Source organism: Crocodylus siamensis, chromosome 3 (assembly GCF_052110815.1).
Source record: "Crocodylus siamensis isolate JL-2025a chromosome 3, ASM5211081v1, whole genome shotgun sequence".
NCBI lineage: Eukaryota > Metazoa > Chordata > Crocodylia > Crocodylidae > Crocodylus > Crocodylus siamensis.
Window position 1 is genome coordinate 86,472,443 of NC_143397.1, and position 22,950 is coordinate 86,495,392.

At 44.4% G+C, this 22,950-nt stretch overlaps 2 protein-coding genes across 3 annotated transcripts in view; both read right to left on the reverse strand.

Moving 5' to 3' along the window:
- Positions 1-268: 268 nt before the first annotated feature.
- CER1 (cerberus 1, DAN family BMP antagonist) lies at positions 269-2,757 on the reverse strand. Its single transcript, XM_090037233.1, has 2 exons — positions 2,227-2,757; positions 269-562 (listed from the first exon to the last, which is right to left on the reverse strand). The coding sequence occupies exons 1-2, from the start codon at positions 2,755-2,757 to the stop codon at positions 269-271; spliced, it is 825 nt and encodes a 274-aa protein (XP_089893359.1).
- A 13,620-nt stretch (positions 2,758-16,377) lies between these two features.
- FREM1 (FRAS1 related extracellular matrix 1) overlaps positions 16,378-22,950 on the reverse strand; it is a 138,523-nt gene continuing 131,950 nt past the window's right edge. For both annotated transcript variants that reach the window (XM_090038728.1, XM_090038730.1), the window contains one exon: positions 16,378-21,806. In XM_090038728.1, coding sequence (XP_089894854.1) covers positions 21,607-21,806 — 200 coding nt within the window. In that variant the 3' untranslated portion in view covers positions 16,378-21,606. The remainder of the gene's footprint in view (positions 21,807-22,950) is intronic.

Here is a 22,950-nt window from a genome sequence, read left to right on the forward strand (position 1 = left end):
TAAAAAGAACAGGGTTGTTTTTTTTTAATGACTTACCCTGGTTTAATCACTTATTCCCACTCTGCACACTCATCCTCCCTCTCTCTCAAGACACAAATGGAAACATCTGATATATTTCAAGCAATGTTATTTCTATGATAAAGGAGCATTTGAGAGAGAAAAATCTATATTTTCACACTGTTAGTTGAATGTGTTTGACTAAAATTTCAGGGTTTTTATTATTATTATTTACAAATGCTCATGGAGTTTAAAGGTGCCTTTCAGCAGATTAATTGTGTCCATACACATTTGCATGCAAGTCTGAATGTAAAGGACCTATTTCAGGACCATTAGTCTTCTGAATCTTACATTTGCATTCCTCCACAATCACGACCACCTTCACAATGGGGATAGACTTGGTACAGTTCAGCTCCAAACGTTTTAAGTTGAATTTAGCAGGCAAACAGTGGGAACAAAAGGTGTAAAGACGATCTTCTGGGCCAGGGACATGAAAGGAATTACACTTTCCAAAACAAAGGTTATTCTGGACCACCACCTTTTCACAGTTCTCATGCACAATACCCTGAAATAGAAAACAGGCTGCAGTTACACTGGCTTTTTAAATACGGTCAACTCAAGTCCTCCATACTTTATACATTCAAAACCCTCATGGACTTTCTGGAAAATATGAGTATGCAAAGTCTGCAGGACTGGGCTTAGTTTTATACAACTCCTGTTATGTTTTCAGTTGGTACTGTGTTATTATAGCATTCCAAACATAATTTTTATTTTAACTTGTAACAGAATTCAGACAGAAAAAGAATAGACTTCAGACCTTGTAAGGCTATTTTTAAAAATCTTTGTATTAGCCAGGAAAGCAAGTTTTATTTGGCTTTGCAAAGTTTTAATTGGCTGCGTCTTTGTTTTACATATTGCACACAAAGAAATGTCATTTGCTATTTAGAATGTTTAAGCTTTTGTCACAGTGAACTAGCTTGCAATTTTGTCTACATAAATGATTACCAGAATATTAAATGATCTCAGTTCAATGTGCCTTTGTGTTTGAACCCTCTGACCCCAATGCTGGATTACATTGGTAAATTAAAGATTGATTTATAGTTGAAGGTATGATGTTGTTTAGGGGTGCAATTTCTTTCCAACATACCCATAGTTATACCGTTATGTACCTTGGTGTAGGTGCAGTTACACAAGCATAAATAAGGGTGCCTTATAACAGGATTGCTTCCCAGTTTAGTGTAAACTACAAATATATTGGGATAACTTAGTAGTTTCCACAATATGGTCTGTGGACTGCTGATAGTGGGCTATGCCAGATGAAGTAATTTGCAGTTAGTATACAGATCACAGAGGCCCAAATGCCTTTATAACTTTTTCAATTAAAAGTTTGGTTATAAGAATGCCTGGTCATTTGCGAGAAATTATGATCACTGATTGTGGTCTGTTGGTCCAAAAAAACAGTAACAAAAGCACTTTATGCCACACTTCTAAATTCAGCCACACTTAGAGAGAGTTTATAGTATGCTACAGTATAGTTTAAGCAGTATAATTTTCTAGGCCACATATATCTTTCACACTACTGCTAGCATGAAGGTAACCTAATGAGGGGGCATGAAAAAAGAGTGATCCCTGGTGGACATAGCTCTGGTGGCCATTATACCAGCAAAACTCCACTTTTATCTATATAGTTTGTTTCCCTTAGAGGTGGTAAAAGATCAGCTTTGATGGTGGAGCTGCATCCACACTTCAAGCATTTTGTCAGTGTTCTTGGACATGAACCTAGTATAGACAAAGACTTATTCCTTTATTTTAATTTAACACATGAAGAAGCTAAGTTTATCCATAAGAAAATAAAACAACCTAGCTCCTGAACAATTGCACTGAGACTGATTCATGAATAATTCATGAGGCCAGATGACTGTTCTCCCTGTGGTACGGCTAAATTGGGAAATATGATTTGTCTTTGGTAACAGACAAAAAAGAGAACCCCTTCTGCTCATTGTATCTTGATTTCATTGGCACTCAGCTCTGTGATCAGACAATTTGTCTCAATGACCTAAAAGCCAAACAGGTCTTTTTCAGTAATATTGTTTATTCCAATGTGCCGTTGTTGCTTAGCAAGTGCAATCAACTTGTATTGCCTTTAGTTAGTGATTACAGATGACACATGAAAATGAAAGGAACAAATATTCACTAGAGATGGGCCCCTTTCCTATGACTTGTATTTACCTGTGAAAAAGGCAGAGTCCAGCAGGTTTCCTGATGCATCTCATCAGTCTTGATTGGCAGGACAACCTCTTCAGAGGCTGAATTTTTTTGTAGTGTGAAATGGTCCCAGAATTTCTTGGCATCCTTCCTGTAAGAAGACTCGGCTTCCCTCTCGCGGGATGAGTGAGGAGGTGAAAAGTTTCTCAGACTATCAGAAAGAAGAGCCTCTTTTTGTGCAGGTGAGCTTTGGGTTGTCTGGAGCTCTATGAAAGGAAGTGTGAATCTGGACAATTTTTTCTCTCCTGGCTTCTTGTTTTCTGCAGCATGCTCAAGGGCTGCTACATACAAGCTAGGCCCTGCTCGGATTCCTTCAGAGTCTGTAGGATCTTCCCTTAGCAACTCCCTAGGGACCTCTCTTTCTAGCAGAGTTTTATCTAGGTAGAAAAGGTGCTGAATTCTTCCCCTCTTTTCCCTTGGCTGCTGTCCTCCCTCTTCTGTTGCTCCAAAACATGAGATCACCAGCAGCTGGAGCAGCAGCAGAAACAGAAACATGCTGATCCTACTTAAGTGTGCCCTTTTACCCTTATGTGTCCTTTGGTTTCAATAAATGCAATATGCTGGCTTTATACAGGAGACCTAAGCAATACTACAGCTGCTATGCGTGGGGGGGGACAGGAGGGAATCCTGGTGTAACTAAACTAATTTGCTTTAGATTATAATTATGATAAGAGAATTGTGTTAATTCAGCCCTGCTTTATTCCCAGGTATGCTCATTGGAAGCTTCTATCTCAAATCTGGTCCCCTGTAGGGCATGGGACCCAGTGGAAATGTATGTCGGGGAAGGGAATCTGTTAAAAGAAATATTTGGGTAAGATGTTTAGCTGCAGTCTAGGAGTTAAGGGGAAATGCCTGGATGCATATTAGCTCATTCAACATGCCCTTTACCTGTTTTTTCTCACCTTCCAGACCACTAAGGCAGAATCAAAATGGGGCACAATATTTCATTAGGACAGAAGAAAGAGGGGGTAATAAACTATTACCACAAGCCACAGAGAAAGACATTTTGACATTTTTCAGAACTGACCTGTAATTTGGATCCTTCAGTTTTTGGGTTCAGGGTAGGAGTTACCTGCACTACAGTAGCAGAATTCACTGTACAGCACATCTACATGGTAGGCTTGCAGTGGTGTAGCCACATCTATGTAGCTACCCACACTCAAAAATCCCAATAATAAATAAGCCCTAGGTATAGCCAAAACCTGAGGTTCCCAACATCAGATTGGCTACATGAACAGACAGCATGGGGCTGCTGAGATGCTGTAAGCCCCCAGTCATGTTTTCAACTGTGGACGCAAACAATTGTTATGAATACCTTCCAGCCCCTGACAACTATGAAACTATATACCCACAACTGCCCCAGAATAACCTAAAGTGAAACTGGAGTGATTAGCCCTGTTTCATGTAAGCATAAGCTGCCAAAGATTTACCTTTCACTGGGTGCATCTACATGTGCGATTTACTGTGGAATTGACTAATTAGCTCTGCAGTAAAGCGTCACCATCTACATGAGCGTTGATATTAGGGCACAGTAAATTAATTAACTCCACCATAAGATAGTACTGTCAGGGGCAGTACTGTCTTACAGTGGAGACATTTACTGTGCTGCAACACACATGTGGATGGTGACCGGGACAGCAGCACTTTAAGCTGGGATGGAGCAGTCCCAGGCTGGCAGCAGGCAGGGGGGTCGGGGGGGGGATAAGGGAGGGGGAGTCAGCCATATGGCTTCACAGTTTCAGCACTCTCGTACCCTGGCCAGCCCCTCCACTGGCTGATTCTACCACCTGGAGCCCAGGGCTGACCCCCTGAGTCTGCTGGCAGCCTGGAGCTGCTCCACTCTGGCTCAAAGTGCTGCTGTCCTAGGCACACATGTAGAAGGTATGCCCAGGAGCAGTGTACTCTGGAGCAGTGTATGCCCTGGAGCAAACTGCTCCAGAGTTTATCACTTCATATTAATTGCACATATAGATGCAGCCACTAAGGAATACGTGAAGACACAGGAACAGTTTCTGTGGTACCTCTAAGATATGGCAAGTCCCTGACCCCTATTTATTAAGGAACAAAAGAATACTTGCACCCATGCACTCAATAGGGACAGAAGGACATAGCAAGGTAGTGGGAATTATTAATGTGCCTAGCAGAGGGTAGGGTAGGGTAGGGTGGTACCTAGTAGACTAAGTAATTCACTGAGGTAGGAATTTTCATAGGCAATAGTCTACCTCATCAGATGCCGTGAAAGTCATGTCTTAGCTGCTGTGCGGTAACTTCTTGTGTTGACTCTTAGTCCATAATTACAGATGAACAGGGGCTGCTTACTCCTGAATGAAACAGAGCTAAATTGCTTTGGTTTAGCTTTTACCTACTTCAAGGTAAATGCCAGTCTAGAGAAAGTTATTAATAAGCATGTGAGGAAAGGTAAAGCCCTGCCTTTGTTAATATGAAGGTGATAAAAGACCATTATTCTCCTAAAAAGAAGTTTCTGCAATTAAGTTACCTTGTAACCTGAGGGCTGACCATTAGGGCTGTGTGAAATTTCACCAGGTGTTTCATTTTGAAGCTGTTTTGAGACATTTCAAGCTTGAAACAGCAACATCGAAATGAAACAAAAGGCTTCATACACATTGATTTCATAGACATTAGGGGCTGGAAGGGACCTCGCAACTACTGGGGTCAAGTGATCCCAGCAAGATCAGCATCTAAATACCTTTTGAATTAGTCCAGAATACGTGCTTGCACTACCTCTCGGGGGAAAGTCTGGACGCTCAAGACTGTAAAGAAGTTTTTCCTTTTCTCCAGTCTAAATCGGCCTTCCAAAAGTTTGTGGCCATTAGACCTTGTTATCACTTGGGGAGCCATGGTAGATAACTGTTCTTCCAGATCCTGGTACACACCCTTTATATACTTATAGGCTGCCACCATGTCCCCCCTAAGCTATCTGTTCACTGGGCTGAAGAGTCTCGTGCCCCTGAGCCTCTCCTCACAAGTCTTGCTCTCTTGGCCTTTGATCATGTGGGTGCCTCTCCTTTGGACTCTCAAGTTTATTCATGTCCCTCCTTAAGTGGGGGGCCCAAAACTGGATGTAGTATACTCCAGCTGCTGCCTCACTAAGGCCAAGTAAAGCAGGAGGATGACATGCCTGGTTTTGCTTGAGATGCATCAGTGGACGCATGCCAGAGTTTGGTTTGCTTTGCCAGCTAATGTTAATTGTGTGGTCATTCAAGACCCTCAAGTCTCTTTCGGTTGTGGTGCTAGTGAGCATTGAAATAGCTTCAAAACAAAATGAGGGCACTCAAAATGTTTTGAAAGTTTTGAAGATTTTCGAGTTTCGAAGCCGGGCTTGCTTGGCTTGCAGCTAAACAGAGACTAAGGAGAGGGAGGGGGTAGAGGGGGGAAGGACTGAACATTATAAATCTTCTGTAATAAAAATGGGGACAGAAGAAGGGCAGATCAAAGTCCTATGGGTCAGATTACATGGGGGTAGGGGTGAAAGGGATTTGGTAGTGGGGGTCTACTACAGACCTCCACACCAGGAGGAGGAGTTAGATCTAGAATTCTCAAGACAGCTCTCAAAGGCAGTACACTCAAAGGACCTGATTTTTATGGGTGACCTTAACTACCCAGACATCTGCTGGGAGGAGCAGTCGGACGGGTCTGCCCGTTCACATAGGTTCCTAACTTGCATACAGGACCTGCACCTAACACAGGAGATATGCAGTCCCACTAAGGGAAATGCCTTACTCAACTTGGTGCTTACCACAGGGGAGGACTTTGTGGGGGATCTGCAGGTACAAAGTAACCTAGGAGATAGTGACCACCTGTTGATAGGATTCAGTACCCAGTGAAAGGTGGGAAAGATAACTAGTAGGACAGAAGTGCTAGACTTCTGGAAGGCCAACTTCAATGAGCTCAGGAGATCAGTTAGAGTGGGACATTAGTGAGTTGGGAGTCCAGGAAGGGTGGGAGTTCCTCAAGAGACTGATCCTGCAGGCACAAAGGGGTACCATCTCAGTATACATAAAGGGATGCAAAAGAACCAAGAAACCCTCTTGGCTGAGCAGGGAAATCCAGGAAAGCCTATAGGGAAAAGAGAGGCTTACAGGTGGTGGAAGCGGGGGGCAGCCACCAAGGAGGAGTATACCTGCTTGGCTCATGCTTGCAGGGAAGCGATGAGGAAGGCCAAAGCAGAAACAGAACTCAGGCTGGCAACAAAGATTAAAGGTAACAGAAAGTCCTTCTTTAAGTACATAGGGAGCAAGAAGAAGGCACAGGATAACACAGGACTGCTACAGGATGGGCTAAGGCAGCTCATAACAGATAGGATGGACAAAGCTGAGCTCTTAAATGATTTCTTTGCATCTGTGTTCCTGGACACAGATACAATCACACCTCCCAATGAGACTTCAGCCTGGCGTGAGAGAGATAACAATCCACCAGCAGTTAGCACTGACCTGGTGAAGGGGCACTCGGAGGGGTTGGATGTATTTAAGTTGGCAGGATCTAATGATCTTCAGCCAAGGGTACTAAAGGAATTGGCCGGTGTCATAGCGAAACTACTGGCGCAACTGTTTTAGCACTCTTGGCACTCAGGACAGGTCCCAGAAGACTGGAAAAGGGCCAGTGTGGTCCCTATTTTCAAGAAGGGGAGGAAAGAGGACCTGGGTAATTATAAGCCAGTTAGCCTCACCTCTATTCTTGGCAAGACTTTAGGAAAAATCATAAAGGATCACATTTGTGGGGGGCCAGCAGGTAATACAATGTTAAGGGGCAGCCAGAATGGGTTTATAGCAGGCAGATCCTGCCTGACTAACCCAGTCTCTTTTAATGACCAGGTCACAAAGTGCTTAGATACAGGAGTAGAGGTAGATGTTTTTTACTTAGATTTTTAAAAGGCTTTCAACACAGTGTCACACCCAGTTCTTACAAGTAAACTAAGTAGCTGTGATGTGCATTTTTTCACAGTCAGGTGGGTGGAAAACTGGCTTATGGGACGCACCCAGAGAGTGGTGGTGGATGGGTCAGTTTTTGCCTGGAGAGATGTGAGCAGTGGTGTCCCCCAAGGCTCTGCCCTTGGACCAGTACTGTTCAATATCTTCATCAGTGATTTGGATGAGGGTGTAGAAAGCACTCTGTCCAAATTCTCAGACGACACCAAACTATGGGGCATACTAAATACAATAGAGGGTTGGGAGCGAATTCAGGTGGATTTAGATACTGGGCGGATCAGAATAGGATGCAGTTTAACAAAGATAAGTGCAAAGTGCTGCCCCTGGGGAGAAAGAATCAGCAATACAACTACAAACTGGGAAGTACCATTCTAAGTAGCATAGCAGTGGAAAGGGATTTTGGAGTCATAGTCAACACAAAAATGAACATGAGTCACCAATGTGATAAGGTAATAAGTAAAGCTAACTGTACTCTTTCCTGCATCAGTAGGTGCATCACAAACAGGTCTAGGGAGGTGATATTTCCACTCTATGCAGCATTGGTGAGGCCGCAGCTGGAGTATTGCATCCAGTTTTGGGTGCCGCACTTCAAGAGGGTTGTGGATAACCTGGAAAGGGGTCAGAGGAGGGCTACTCGTATGGTTGAGGGCCTGTGGATAAGATCCTATGACCTGAATTTCTTCAGCTTCCACAAGAGTGGTGATCTTGTGGCTGTCTACAAACTCATCATGGGAGTCAGCAGGGGGTAGGGGATACTCTGTTTACCAGGGTGCGCCTCGGGATTACTAGAAACAATGGCCATAAACTGAAGGAGAGTAGATTTAGATTGGACATCAGGAAGAAATTCATTATGGTGAGGGTTGCCAAAATATGGAATGGGCTTCCAAGGGAAGTGTTGCTTTCAAAAGGAGATTAGACAAGCAGCTGGCTGGGGTTACTTGCCCCAGCACGCTTTCCTGCCCAGAGCAGGGGGTTGGACTTGATGATCTAATCGATCCCTTCTGACCCTAGAAATCTATCTATGAAATCTAGGACTGCTCTGATATTGACACTTAGCTCTGATATTGACACCCTGCTCTGATATTGACATGCTGTTAAATTTCCCAGCTCTCTGATCACTTCCCCCAGCTCTCTCACTTCCTCCAGCTCACTGATCATTTCCCAAGCTCTTCCCAGCACGGGCCTCCAAACTGCACATGGAGTTTCAGCAGGCTGCCACTTAAACTGCAGCTGCAGCCTGCTGAAACCCAGCGTGCAGATCTGGGGGCCTGATCCTCCCCAAGAAGTTCCGGTGAAAATTATCGGAGAGCTGGGGAATCAAACAGGGCTGAGGAATCAAACTGGGAGCTGAGGAAATGTTCAGGTCCCAATACTCAGTTGGATTCCCCAGCTCCCTGATCTTTCCCCAGCTCTCTGATCACTTCCTTCAGCTCTTCCTGGGGGTGCAGGCCCCCAGATGATGCAGGATGACAGCTGGCTGCTGCTGCCAGCTGGTGATGGCAGTGGATCTAGGCTATTTCCCCAGCCAGCAGCAGCAGCTTGTTGAAGACCCATGCACAGATCCGGGGGCCTGCACCCCAAGGGAGGGCTGCAGAGCTGTGCCAGACTCCTCCTGGGGGGGCGCAGGCCACTGGATCTGCATGCAGGATTACAGGAGGCTAGTGCTGCTGGCTGGGATTGGCAGTTGGCACAGCCCATGCCAAGTGCAGGGAAGGCTGGTGCTACCACTGGTCCCACCTGGCAGCAGCAGCATGCTGCCATCCCGTGTGCAAATCTGGGGGCCTGCACCCCCCAGGAGAGCTGTGGGACAGTGCTGGACTCTTCCAGGGGAACTCTAGGGCTGTGGTGGACTCCTCCTAGGGGGCGCGGGACCCTGGAACTGCACACAGGATGACAGCATGCTGCTGCTGCTGGCTGAGGCCAACACCAGCACTGGGTTCTTCCCGGTGCAGTCCACACCAAGTGCCAGGAAGAACCCAGTGCTGGCACTGGCCCCAGCCAGCAGTGGCAGCCTGCTGTCATCTTGCATGCAGATCCAGGGTCCTGCGCCCCCTAGGAGGAGTCCAGCACAGCCCTAGAGTTCTCCAGTGGGTCACAGGCCCCCAGATCTGCACGTAGGATGACAGCAGGCTGCCACTGTTGGGTGCGGCCAGTACCAGCGCTGGGTTCTTCCTGGCGCTCGGTGTGGGCTGCACTGGGAAGAACTCAATGCTGACACTGGCCCCAGCCGGCAATGGCAGCATATTGTCATTCCATGTGCTGATCTGGGAGCCCATGCCCCTTCAGTGGAGTCTGGAACGACTCCTCAGTCCTCCCAGGGGATGCAGGCCCCCAGATCTGCAAGCAGGATGACAGTATACTGCTGCTGCCAGCTGGGGCCAGTGCCAGCACCCAAGTCTGCACCACGTGCTCGGAAGAACCCAGTGCTGGCGCTGGCCCCAGCCGGCAGTGGCAGCATCCTGTCATCCCGCATGCAGATCCGGGGGCCCGTGTCCCCCGGGAAGAGTCTGGCACAGCCCCACAGCCCTCCCGGGGGGAGGGCCCAGATCTGCATGCGGGATGACAGCATGCTGTGGCTGTCAGCAAATGATAAGAGTTTTGCATTGAACAGTTTGAGGTGCAGTTTCCCAGAAACCTCTGCACCTATCTCCTTGAAACATGGCAGGCTTCATGCCCTCAGAGGGGCTACCATCCCTGCAATTTTCATCCAAATCAGACAAGAAATTAAAAAGTTATAGACATTTTCATGATTCCCCGTTATAGCCTATAAGCAAAACGTTGAAACAGTGTAGAAACAGCTAAAGAGTTTCAACAAAATGAAACAGAACAGTGCTTCAAATCAGCGAAACGAAACACTGTCCCTTTCACACAGCCCTACTGACCATGTCTGTTACCTAACAGTTTTAATTTGGATAACTCTGAACACAGGGTTTAAAACTTCAAAAGTTGGCCTTAATTGCGTACACACACACACACACACACACACACACACGCATGCACATACACTTACACACATAACTTTATGCACATAGCATAATCTTATAGCATAAAAGTGACTCATATGCATGTTTGTAGAGTCAAAGCCTGCGTGTGTTTGTAAGGCCTAATCCAACTCCCTGTGAACTCAAAAGAAAGAGTCATAATTGGACTTTATATGAGAGCTGGACAGTGGCAGATTAAAATTTATTGGGTCCCTGGGCAAACAGACAACTAGAGGCCTCCCACCAGGCAAGGTCTGGTTCCCTATGGTCCTACCAGGGGGTTGCAGCTGGGCCAACCTGGCCTCCGCAGTTTGTCTAGGGTAAGCCAGGGGGTGTGAGTGCTGCTGAAGTGAAGGTGGCCCCAGCCCAAGCCCAGCCCCTCTACTTAGCATGTGTCATGCAGCCAGAGCCGAGGTCCCCCAGCAGCGTGGGATGGACCGGGGTGGGGGCCAGCTTGTGGGGTACAAGCTCTACCCATGGCTGCCCGCCCACCCCTCTGCCAGGCCTTCTGTTGGCCCAGCCAGGGTGGGATGGGGCTGTCCTGTCCTATCCCTACAGCTACCTGCAGACAGTAGGGAGCATGAGTGGGAGTATGAAGCTGCTGCTGTCTGCAGGGAGCCCTGCATCCATCCCTAGCCCCTGGTCCTGGCCCTGACCCAGCCAGAGGGAAGGAGACACACGCTGCCCTCCCCGGATGCCCACAGCCAGAATGCCCCCTGGGGTGGCTGTGCTGCCCCTGCCACCCCAGGGGGCTCCTGATTGGCAGGGGCCCTGTGGCCCATGTGTTAATCCATCCCTGGAGGTGGATCAGTATTGTATTTATGGGTGCATCTTTGTTGCACAGTTACTCCAGGTTCTTAGCCATGTTTTAGCTCAGCTTCATTTAGTGTCTAGAGGGAAAAAAGGCACCTGTTTTGAAGTTAGTTTACGTGGCCATGGGTGCAGGTTAAAGCCCAAGATTTACTTTAATCTTGAGTGAAACCTGGCCACATTGTAGTGAGGACATGGGCAAAATCCGGGGAGCACTGAGGGCGTTTTTACATATGCAAGTGTCACAGTGCCTTTGAAAAGTGCCTGGCACTGCATCACTTACAGTTGTATAAGCGGTGAAATGTACATCAGCGCTGAGAAAATGGCAGCAATGCGCTTTTAAATTAAAACACATAGAAGCTGTGTTAGTTCAAAAGTGCACTGCTGCCATTTTCTGCACACTGGCACACATTTCACCACTTATACAACTGCATGCAGCACAGGACAGTTCACATCAGCTTGCATGAGGAACAGACTTGATTAACTGAGTCTGCTCTGAAACAGAAAATCTTTGGTGCATTATAGGACAAAAAGGTATTTGTATAAATGATAGTCCTCCAACATCCTTCTCACAGTTACCCGCAAAAGACAAGCAATTAAAACAAGAAAAAATCCTAGAGCACATCAGCACACAGGACCAATGGAGAAGCCCTAAGACACATATACACAGGTGAATTCCAGAATAGCAAGTGCATTATACTATGGGTGTGGCTCTGTGTGGATGTTTGCACTTACCTTAGGTTAACCAGGGTTAAGTATACAGTAAGAAGGCACCTGTAGTCCTGAGCAAAGAAAGTGGGAATGAGCAAAAGCAGAGTATAGTGTACATGCTGTGCACCATGTTATTTTGTTGTGCATTATTTATACATGGGGTTTTCACCCTTTTTCAGTCATTGTACCCCCAGGCTGCCGGATGTGGAGCAGTGTACCTCCAGCTGCCAGGCAGGGGGGGAGGGGCGTGGCACGCAGCTGGATGTGGAGTGGAGACAGCTGCCATGTGGATGCTTCCCCTGTCCCCCCCCCAATGGTTGGCTGGGCAGGCAGCAGCAGCGCGGGATTGTGCGTGGCAGCGCTCCATCCCTGCCTGCCCACGCATACCTCCTAGGGCAGAGGCGAGCAATTATTTTGGGTGGAGGGCCACTTATCCAGTTTTGGCAAGCTGTCAGGGCTGCATGGGTAGCCCCGCACCTTGACAGGTACCCGGCCCCCTGGTCACCATCTTGGGACCAATGTCCCAATGTCTTGGGACCAATGTCCCAGGGCCAGCACCGGTGGGGTCCAGAGAGAGGCGAAGGCTGGCAGGGGTCTGTGGAGCTGGGCTGGCCTGCACCAGCAGGCAGAGGGGAGAGCCAGCTGGGACCCTGTACTCCTGCTGCCTTGCTTTGGGACCTGCCAGCACTGGCCCTGGGACTTTGGTGTGGGCCCCACACTCCCGCTCACTCCCAGTGCCCCCCAGCCCCGCAGTACAGGTGGGGGGCAGCATACAGCCGGATCCCATGCTTACCGGCAGATAATGAGCCGGTGCTGAGTCCAGGAAAAAGCATCCCCTCCCCCACCCCATGGCCAACACCACATGCCACAGGCACTCACAGCCCACGTGGGGGTGTCCTGAGCAGGCACAGGCAGCCTCATGCAGGCTGCAAGTAGCTGCAGCATGGGGCACTGGCCACAGTGCAGGGGAGGGGCCACTTTTCTCCAGGCTCAGCTTTTTCCTGGGCTCCTTCCCTGCCTGCAGTCCTCCTCCCCCCTACTCCCCTTACCTGAGGTTCTGGCGTGGTGCAGTCATATGGTCCCAGGCCAGAAGCCTCTGCTGGGACTTCCGGCTGGGGGGGCAAGGCCAGGCAGGCCCTGCTGTTGCAGGAGCTCTCCAGGGCTTCCCCTGGGTCCTACTGCCCCTGGTGCCTACTGCCCCTGGGTCCTGTCATTTTTGACAGGAACCAAGGATAGATCAATATTAACTTTCTAAATTTTTTAGAGACCCTGCAGGCCAGATAGAATGGCCTCATGGGCTGCATCCAGCCCGCAGGCCATATTTTGCCCACCCCTGTCCTAGGGCCTTCTCAAGTACCCCCAGTTGACAACCCCAGCTTTATACTACAGTAGCACCTAGGGGTCCCAACCAACTGTGGGGCTGCAGTGTGTCAGGCCCTGTAAAGATGCATAACAAGAGACACTCCCAACCCTGAAGTTCTTACAATATAAAAAAGCCAAGCAGCAAAAAGGGAAGAAAGGAAGTAATTTGCCTATGGTTACCCAGCAAGTGACAGCACTGAGCAAAAACCATGATTTCTTGAGTCTCGGGTTAGCACTTTATCCACTAAGTCATGGTGCATTTTGCAGTGTATTTTCCTTGGTTATGGCAGAGGGCAGGGCAAGGTGATGCCTTAGAGACTCATTGGTTCAGAGAGGCATGAGCTTTCATAGCTGACAACCTACTTTGTCAGATACAATTACCTGTTTAAGGAACCACAGGCAGGCTCCTTGGTTCCCTCAAATCCTCTCTGAACAGAGGCAAGACATATCTTTGAATAGACATATCTTTGAATAGGTCATTAAAAGAATTTTAAAAATTGCACATCCAGTCCTTGTGGCATTAACTATATAAAATACTTACATGCAAGAGATATTGGACTGATGATACTACAGTTACAGTCTAATAAAGAAATTTTCATGGTCCTACAAAATGCAATCTAGAAATGTGCATAAAATTACATTTTTCCTGCTTAATTACCCTTCAGTATTTGGATAGTGAGTATGTTCACTTCGTTTTGGATGTTAAATCTTATTAAATAAGTACTATCATCAAACTGAGTTTTACTTTGGCTTCAGGACAGCAGTTTGGTTTAGGCATACCACTTATTTTGAAACAATCGCCACATTAATGCTTCCTCATCTTTGTAAAATGCTGTCAAATCTACAGATGACAAGTACAATGCTTTGTTAGTCATTCGCATCATACTTTACACAGTCATTATGGTCACAAATTGAGTAATTAAGTAACACTGCCAGTTGATGTCTAAAACTAATTCTTACCCAGTCCTTGAATTACTTGCCTTCTTTTAAGGTAAATGGTATCATCATTACATGAGCAATTCTTTAAATTTTTATCCAGACACAGCTTTTTAAAAAAGCTATTTAAAAGACCTCAAAGCCAGTGAATTAGTGCCATTATATTCCCCAATTATCATACTTCTCAAAGAAAGCCATGTGTGCTTTCTCTTTATTTTTTTGCTAGCTTTTAGAAAAAACAGAGAAGTCACATATATACCACTATGGCTCCATTATAATAATTAATCTGTATTAGGCTTGGAGCATTGTTGTAGCTGTGATGGTCCAGGAAATATGTAAGAAATTGGGAAAATGTTAGAGAAACTCTCATGTACAACATGCCGTCTTTGAGGTCGCTAATCTGACATTTTAAGAGATATGTAGAAGGCAGGGAAGATTTGCCCTAAAGACTAACCAAAGTAATAGCGCGCGCACACACACACACACACACACACACACTATATGTATTATCTGATGCTCACTTCATGAGATGCTGTGCCATTTTGTAAACCTTGCGTGAAGTAAAGTTCATGACCGAACCTTTCTGAGGGAAAGAAAGTATTAAGTAATGTTATGATCTGTTTGGATTGGTATTGCAGCTATTTCAATCCTTCTTTTAATTTAAGTGGCCAAGCAGCATGTTAATATACATGTCATGTTGGGATATGTTGCTACTGAGGCTCAAAAAGTCCAATTGAGAGGGTAGGAAAAAGCTGTTGCTCTGAAATCCTTACTAATTTCAAGTGGTGGAGAATTCAGCAGATGCTTGAAATTAAAAAGGGAAACAGAATGAAGCTCAGCACTAATATCCTGGGATTACTGATGCACTGAGGAGTATAGACAATGAGAAACAATGGTAGTTTTTTTCTGTATTATTAGTGTCCCAGCCTGTTAGACTCTGCCCAGATGCCCACATCACCTGAACAACATAGGTATCCATGCATTATTAAACTGAGGAAGTCTAATGAATTCCAAACTTCGAATGGCTATGGAGACCGGCAGTGGAGGTGGTTTGATTGTTTAAGTTTGCTCTGTGATGAAATAATGAAGAGTCAGCACATCTGGAATTGTTTGACAAAGATGGGAGTCTTTAAATAAACCCCTTCTTCCCAAGATCAGAGGCTAGAAAGATGAGTGAAAATTCTCCAAGGCAGCTGGAAAGATATCTAAAAAACATACTATACATGCAGCGTGATCCAAGAAGATGCTGATAAGACTTCTTAATCTTATAAGTTAGGGACATAATTTATACATAAACCAGTATAAGTGATTGGAAACCAGTTCAAAACTGTAACACGACAGAAGTTCAGTGCACATAAAATCTTTCATGATAGCTAAAACTGGTTTAAAATAAACTTGGATGGATGTAATATCAGATTTAGGTTAAATCAGTCTATTGAACTTCTGTCCCAGATCCTCTCCAGATTCAAATTAACTCTCAGTCCCCCAGGATCTCACCTCCTCCGCAAACCCCCTTTGTAGGGTGGGTGGGGTAACTTTGGCCCAAGCTATCTGGTCCAACTGAGCAGGGAGGTAGGTGTGCTCTAGTGCTTCCCAGCTTCTGGCTTGAGCCCCTGTAGGCATGTGGCTGCATTTGTGGAATCAAAAGTGAATATCTGTTCACTTGCTTATCAGTTCAATCTATGCCGCTTAGCCTAACCTACAAAGATTGAATCGATTCAGCCTCAAGGTTTTTGACTGTCTGAGGTTTAGCTAAGAACTAGCAGCCATTTTGAGATAATATTTTTCAAGTATTTTTCCTGTATAAAGTGGTTTCTGCTAACTGGATTATTTAGATCTATGTAGTCAGAGTATGCTATTTCAGATCAGAAAAAATTAAATTTGATGTGTTCTTATTCTCTGTTACGGAGGCATCAGTCACCAAGCCAGGAGAGTATGAAGGGGCCCCCCTGCACACTCCCTGGTAGACCCGGAAGTGGACCGAAAGGGCTTCTGGTCCACTTCTGGGTTTGCTGCTAAGCATACTGGGGACCTCCCTGCACTCCTATAAGATGCTCCATCTGCCCCAGCATCTCAGCATTCATGAGCTGCCTAGTACCGTGAGGTATGTAAAAAAAACATTGAAAGCTGTGTCTATGTCCAAATCGTTGAATCTTTCTGAATCTCTCCACATTGATTTGGAGAGCTTAAAGGGTCTCCTGATTTGATCTGGATTCGAAGATTTGGCCACCGAATCTAGCCGAATCGAATCAGTGACTGAACCTTTGCACAGCCCTAATAAGTATCTTGTGCAAACACATTTCTAATATGCCCATGACCATAGTCTTTGACACAGGAAAAATGCTTTTATTGAGTACCAAAGATACAAGTCCATGATTATAAGATTTATTTTTTATATGTATAGAGTACATATTTAGGTATAACAGTAAATACAGTGCACAGAACATGATATTTTGGTACAAAATGTAGACTAGCATCAGTCTTGTAACTGAACTAAGGTAGAACCTCTGCATCCACAAAGCCATATACACAATCTTCTCTTGGGATTATATTCATAATTGTTAGAGCAAATGTTAGTATAACTGTTAATATAACTGTAAATACATTTCCTAGTAGGTTTCAATGCACTCTAGAAAAGCTGAACTACTTTCTTCTGGATCTCTTCTCCCCCTCCCCCCCAAATTAAAGAAAGATAAACTTTAGCTGTATAAGGATATTTTTACTAGCACAGCTTCAAACTGACATTCTTCTGATGAATCAACTAATTGGATTTTGTTTGCACTTTTTTCTTTTGTATATGAAAAGAGGTAGATGGATTAAGTTTTCTGTTTATTCATAGACTAGGAACAGCCTAAGGAGGATACATTAATGCTTTCTTGAGAGTTTTTGCTCCATACCCATTCTGTCTTCAACCTTTCTGCTGGAGTCTGAACATGGTAATGCGAGGAAACAATCCCTTCAGTAGCCAGCTTCATCATTGACATGGTTTGAATTACACCATCCTTACAACAGAGATAAATTCTTAAAATGTTATCTTTGCATTCAAGAAAATCTGGAAGAAAGTTTAGATAATATCAAATGATTAAAATGGTTCATTTACATGCCCACAGTTTTGTATTGTACAACAGTATAGCTCAGTGGTCTGGCAGTTTAGAAAGACATTCACAATACCTTGAACAATCTGTAACTGTATTATTGTGGAGAAACAAAAATACATCTAGTGACATTACTGAACACATGCAATTTGCATTATTCATGCTTATCTTGTACTAATGTTGATGGAACAATCTTAGATGCTCTTTAGTTTCCTTAAAACTAGTGTTAAAAGTGAGAATTAAAGAAATGTAGGCCTAAGTTCCCAGCCATCCTTATTCAAGGTAAACTCTTTTTGATCACTGCGGGTTTCACATGCATAAGGATGGCAAGACTCAACCTAACATGTTTTCTTCTAATGTCATATATTTATGCTTATATGCAGCTCTCATTGCACAATGCCTCAAGATTTATGCACAGAAAAGAGTAGGCTGAGGAATGAAATTTATATATGCACACAACTACAACACCACAGAGGCACCTCCCTTTCTGTGATCAAAATGCTGTTTCCTATGCTTGTATCCCTTCTATACTCCCCATAGCATGAAGCCTGGGAAGAAAGTGACAACCCTGAGAACAGCCTTCCTCCCTCAACCTGGAAGATGGCTCGGGACATGGGAATGCAAGGCCGTCAGAAAATCAGAGGTGAGGGTAATTAACAGACAGAACTGATGTTGGGGAAGAACTGACCTAAAGGTTGTCTGGAGGCTGGGCTGAGGGGAAATGTGGAAGAGAAACAGCTGGGAGGACTGGGGACAGGATCAGTTTGTAGATTGGGAAGCAGAATGAATAGCAGAGTATGGATGTGGAGTGAAAAATCTGGCTGCAGGGGTCACAGTCACCTCTCAATATATTTGGGAGAGTGGGTAACACAACTGACACACACTTATTGGGAATGGGCAAGGGGCATTCCAACATCAAAAGACACAGTATTATCTTTCTTAAAAAGCACATGACTTTGGGGCCAGTCTATGATGCTGAAGACCTTATAGTCAGCAATACTGAGATACAAAACCAAAAGGTTCATTTGACAGATTCATTAGGCATGACAACTGTGTGATGTATACATTAAGTTATATTTCTAAATTTCTATGACTTTATGAGAAATCATCTTTTGATTTTTTTAAAAAATAAAAGGCCTCATATCACAAATGAGGCCTTAGATTGCTAAGGGAAAAAAGGCTAAATGTGCTTCAGGACAAAAGATATATTACAATAACATCTGTATATACATGGTGCAAATGCCATTGGTGTTAACATATTGAAAAATCACATGACACTCTAGAAACTAGGGTCAGCAATCCAGTTAATTGGCCGGCTCATTGACTGCATATTTTTGACCAGTCAAAGATTATAGCAATTTTACAGAAAGAAAGAAAAGACAGACTACATTTTTTGTAGTTTTCTCGACAGAAATATGATTTTTTGTTTGTTTTTTGACACATTTCTTAGTGGAAAATTTGTGCTTTTTTCTGCATATTAGTTGGACGCACTAGCAATTTTTTTACAATTTTTGACCAATATTTGACCAGTCAATTGACTGAACATTATTTGACTGGTCAAATACCCTACTGGAGACTAACCCTGATATATGCATGAAACATCCCTTGGATTAGCACAAGATTCACTGAGATTCCATTATTGACTTACACTTTGAAATAGAAAACAAAATTATAGCCTCATCCTCCCCAGGCTATAGACACTGGTCAGGTTTGATATAGATCGTAAAGTAAATCAGCATAATTTCCTTCTGTTCCTATTGCTCAGGAAAGTTCTAGCTCTGTGGGCAGATCCAATTAGGATCTAAAGATTTCGGAGTTACATGGACTTATGCAGATGGGGGAAAAGTGGGGAGAGGAAAAAAGAGTTTTGTCTTATTGGAGATAAAAAAGGCCAGGTCCCTACCCAACGTACCAAGTTGCACTGGCATGTTGAACATATGCTCTAAAGGTGAAATGTGGCCCACAGGACTCTTAGAGGGACTGGGAATTTGGTGGAGAGGCCTGCTGCCAAATTCCTAGCTACCAAGCTTTGTTGGCAAGGGAAGGGGTTAAGCAACCGATGGCAAGGGCAAACCATAGCCTTATCAACCTCCCAGCACCGCTGCTTACCCCATTACCACAGCTGGCTCCAGAATCAAATTAGACCTATGTGGCTTCTTGCGATCTGGATCCAGCTCAGGAGCATGGGTGTGTTTTTACCTCCGATTGTGACTGTAGAGCTGCTGGCCATTATCCTTGAAAATCAGGGAAGGTCCTGGACGATTGGAAAAGGGCAAATATAGTACCCATCTTTACGAAAGGAAAGAAGGATGATCTGGGGAACTACAGACCAGTCAACCTCACTTCAGACCCTGGAAAAATCATGGAGTAGAATCCATTTCTAATCAAGGATCCATTTCTAAGGACTTGGAGGACAAGGCAGTGACTAGGAAGTCAGCATGGATTCATGCTGGATTCATGCTCCTCACCTGGAGCTTTTGACTTTTCCCCCTCTATTCAACACTGATGAAGCCATCTGGAGTAGTGCGTTCAGTTTTGGGCCCCCACTACAGAAAATATGTGGACACATTGGACAGAGTCCAGTGGAAGGCAGCAGAAATGGTGAGGGGGCTGGGGGACATGACTTATGAGGATGGACATGGGGAACTGGGCTTATTTAGTCTAGAGAAGAGAAGATTAATGGGGGTTTAATAGCAACCTTCAACTACTTGAAGGGGGGTATGAAAGAGGATGGAGCTCGACTGTTCTCAGTGGTGGCAGATGACAGAATAAGGAGCAACAATCTCAAGTTGGAGCAAGGGAAGTTCAAGTTAGGTATTAGGAAGAATTTTCTCACTAGAAGGGTAGTAAAGCACTGGAACAGGTCACCCAGAGAGGTGATAGAAGCTCCATCCTTCGATGTTTTCAAAATCCAGCTAGACAAAGTGTTGGCTGGGATGATCTAGTTGGGGATGGTCCTGCTTTGAGCAGAGGGTTGGACTGCATGATCTCCTGAGATCCCTTCCAACCCTCATCTTGTATGATTCTGTGATTCACCAGGAGCAAGTCATGCCTGACCAACCTGATTGCCCTCTATGATGAGATAACTGGTGTCATGCCTAACCAACCTGACTGCCTTCTATGATGAATCCCATGCACTGAAAGCCTGGGGACCAGCTGGCTAAGGCAGCAGCTCTGCAGAAAAGTATCTGAGGGTTACAGTGGACAATAAGATGAATATGAGTCAAAAGTGTGCCTTTGTTGCTAAGTAGGATAACAGCATACTGGGGTGCATTAGTAGAAGTGTTGCCAGCAGATCCAGAAAGTAATTATTCTGCTCTGTTCTGCACTGGTGAGGTCACATCTGGAGTACTGTGTCCAGTTTTGGGCCAAGTAGGAGAGAGTCCAGCGGAGAGCTATGAAAATGATTTGGGGGCTGGGGCTCATGACTTGTTAGGAGAGGCTGAGGGAACTGGGTTTATTTAGTTTGGAGAAGAGAAGACTGAGAGGAGATTTGATAGCAGCCTTTAACTACCTGTGGAGTGGTTCAAAAGAAGATGGAGCTACTGTTGTCAGTGGTGGCAGATCACAGAAAAAGGAGCAACGGTCTCAAGTTGCAGCAAGGGAGGTTTAGATTCAGTATTAGGAAAAACTCTCTCACTAGGAGGGTGGTGAAGCACTGGAACAAGTTAACTAAAGAGGTGGCAGAATCTCCAACCTTTGAGGTTTTTAAGGCCCAATTAACAGAATCCAGGATGGGATGATCTAGTTGGGGATGGTTCTGCTTTGAGTAGGGGCTTGGACTATATGACCTCCTGAGATCACTTCCAACCCTAACTTTCTATGATTCTATGATCTAGCCAAACCTGACCAGCACCATAGTTCAATATTCCAGCCCTATGCCTCTCCCTGCAACTGTGGGTTAGGGGTAGAAATAAATAAAAGTGTAGGTGTTATCACTGCTGAATTCAAGCAACAGGATATTTACATTCCTTGAGTAAAGAACATGTAGGTCAATTATTGCATCAGGTTATTTGTGTTTAAACAGTAAATGAATACAGAAATACAGTCACAAACTTTTCTGAACTTATTAGAACAAATAATAAATCAAATACTTTTTTTTTGGAGGAAGGCGTGGGGCAGGTGGAGGGGAGGGATATGAAACATGAAACTGGACCCAGGCCTGACTTTTGCAAGTGGTCTGTATTGTTACAGCAAGCTCAACCTCACCATTCTGCTGCAACTTTGTAGTGATTAAATTCTGGATCCAATCTGAAATTGCCCCTAATGAGAACGATTTTTTTCCATGTCTGTGTTGCAATACTTAGCATTGTTCTTGTCTGCTCACTTGCATAGTCTACTTGATGTGAGTGTAGTAGACCATGACAGGGCCATAAAAATAAACTTTGGTGATAATAACATCGTTTCCCTACATTTATATCTTCACAATACGGCAAATAAATATAATTTACAAACATTGTGTGCACCAGAAAGGCCATATGAGCACTGGAATGTCAGTTTGGTTTACAGCTTTCTTGAACACACATAACTGTGCCGTCTGCCTTTTCTGCAATCTGCTGCTTGCCATTTCCCTTGCCTCTGTACCAAAACACAATTCTTTCCCTTCCTTGAAAGACGAGAAGAGACTGTTCTCCAGTTTGTGTAAGTAACTGGTTCTCCTCCATTCCACTCCCAATGGCCAGGATTTTCTCGGTCATTCAAGCCTAATATAATTAAAAAAAGGTCAAGTCAGTCAGCCAGTGCAAAAGGAAGCATGTTTTTATAATCTGCTATTGATTAATACACACATGTTTGCACTGAGGGAAAACACCACATCTAGAAAACTACTGAGAAAGCACAAGTATGAACATTTGCCTGGCAACCAACACCATCTTGGAAAGAGTGTAACACTTTTCCTTCATTGCCTGTCTAACCACAGTATTCTTTCCATACCTACTGTATGTCTGTAACCCATATTTTTCTTGTAATCCAATAAAATGGTCATAAAGGAAAGTCAAACCAATGTGCAGTGATAAGCAGGCCCATAAAGCAGGAAAAGGGATATCAGAACTTTAGACCAAACCACAAAAAGGCTCACAGGTGACTTCCAACAAATCTACAAGGAACGAGTAAAATTCAAATGCATAAAACTTGTCATAATCTCGAAGAATAACTGATGGGTACAGCATTTTTATTACACACTAAATAGGCTGTCACATGAAACACAAATTCAACTTTGACAATGTAAGTGAGATGAAATAACTAGATTTTAACTGGGGAAACTCCCAGCAGTTGTCAAGAACCTGAAAAAATATAAGGCAGCAGGCCAGGATGAACCCTCTTCAAAGCAAGAGGCTAAGAAAACTTGAATATGTGCTATGATTCTTTTAGATGAAGTGGGATGCAGAATCTGCCTCAGAAACGAGGAAACATGAATCATCATAACACTACCTAAGAAAAGGGATCTAGGCAACTATAACAATTGGCTAAGTGTCATGGCATCATCAGTCATAGGGATACTCTTTTGTATAATTGCTCTGAAGAGAATCTGCAATGTCAAAGGTAACTGATTGTGGGGTGCGGGGGACCAAAACGAACAGGCTGGTTTTTACTGCATTCATTCTTGCATTGATTATATTTTTGCACTATGCAGTGTTGCTGAATGAAGTAACAAATAGCAGCTATTTGTCTTAAAGACTTTCACAATATAGACGGTCTCCATGGCAGATATTAGAAATCTATGGATTTCCTTGTAAAATTATCTGGATCTTCCAAAAACTATCAAGATGCCAAATGTATTAATGACACTTAACCAATAATTAACCAACTGGTTTTTAATTTTGACAAGGGTCCTATATAATAATAATT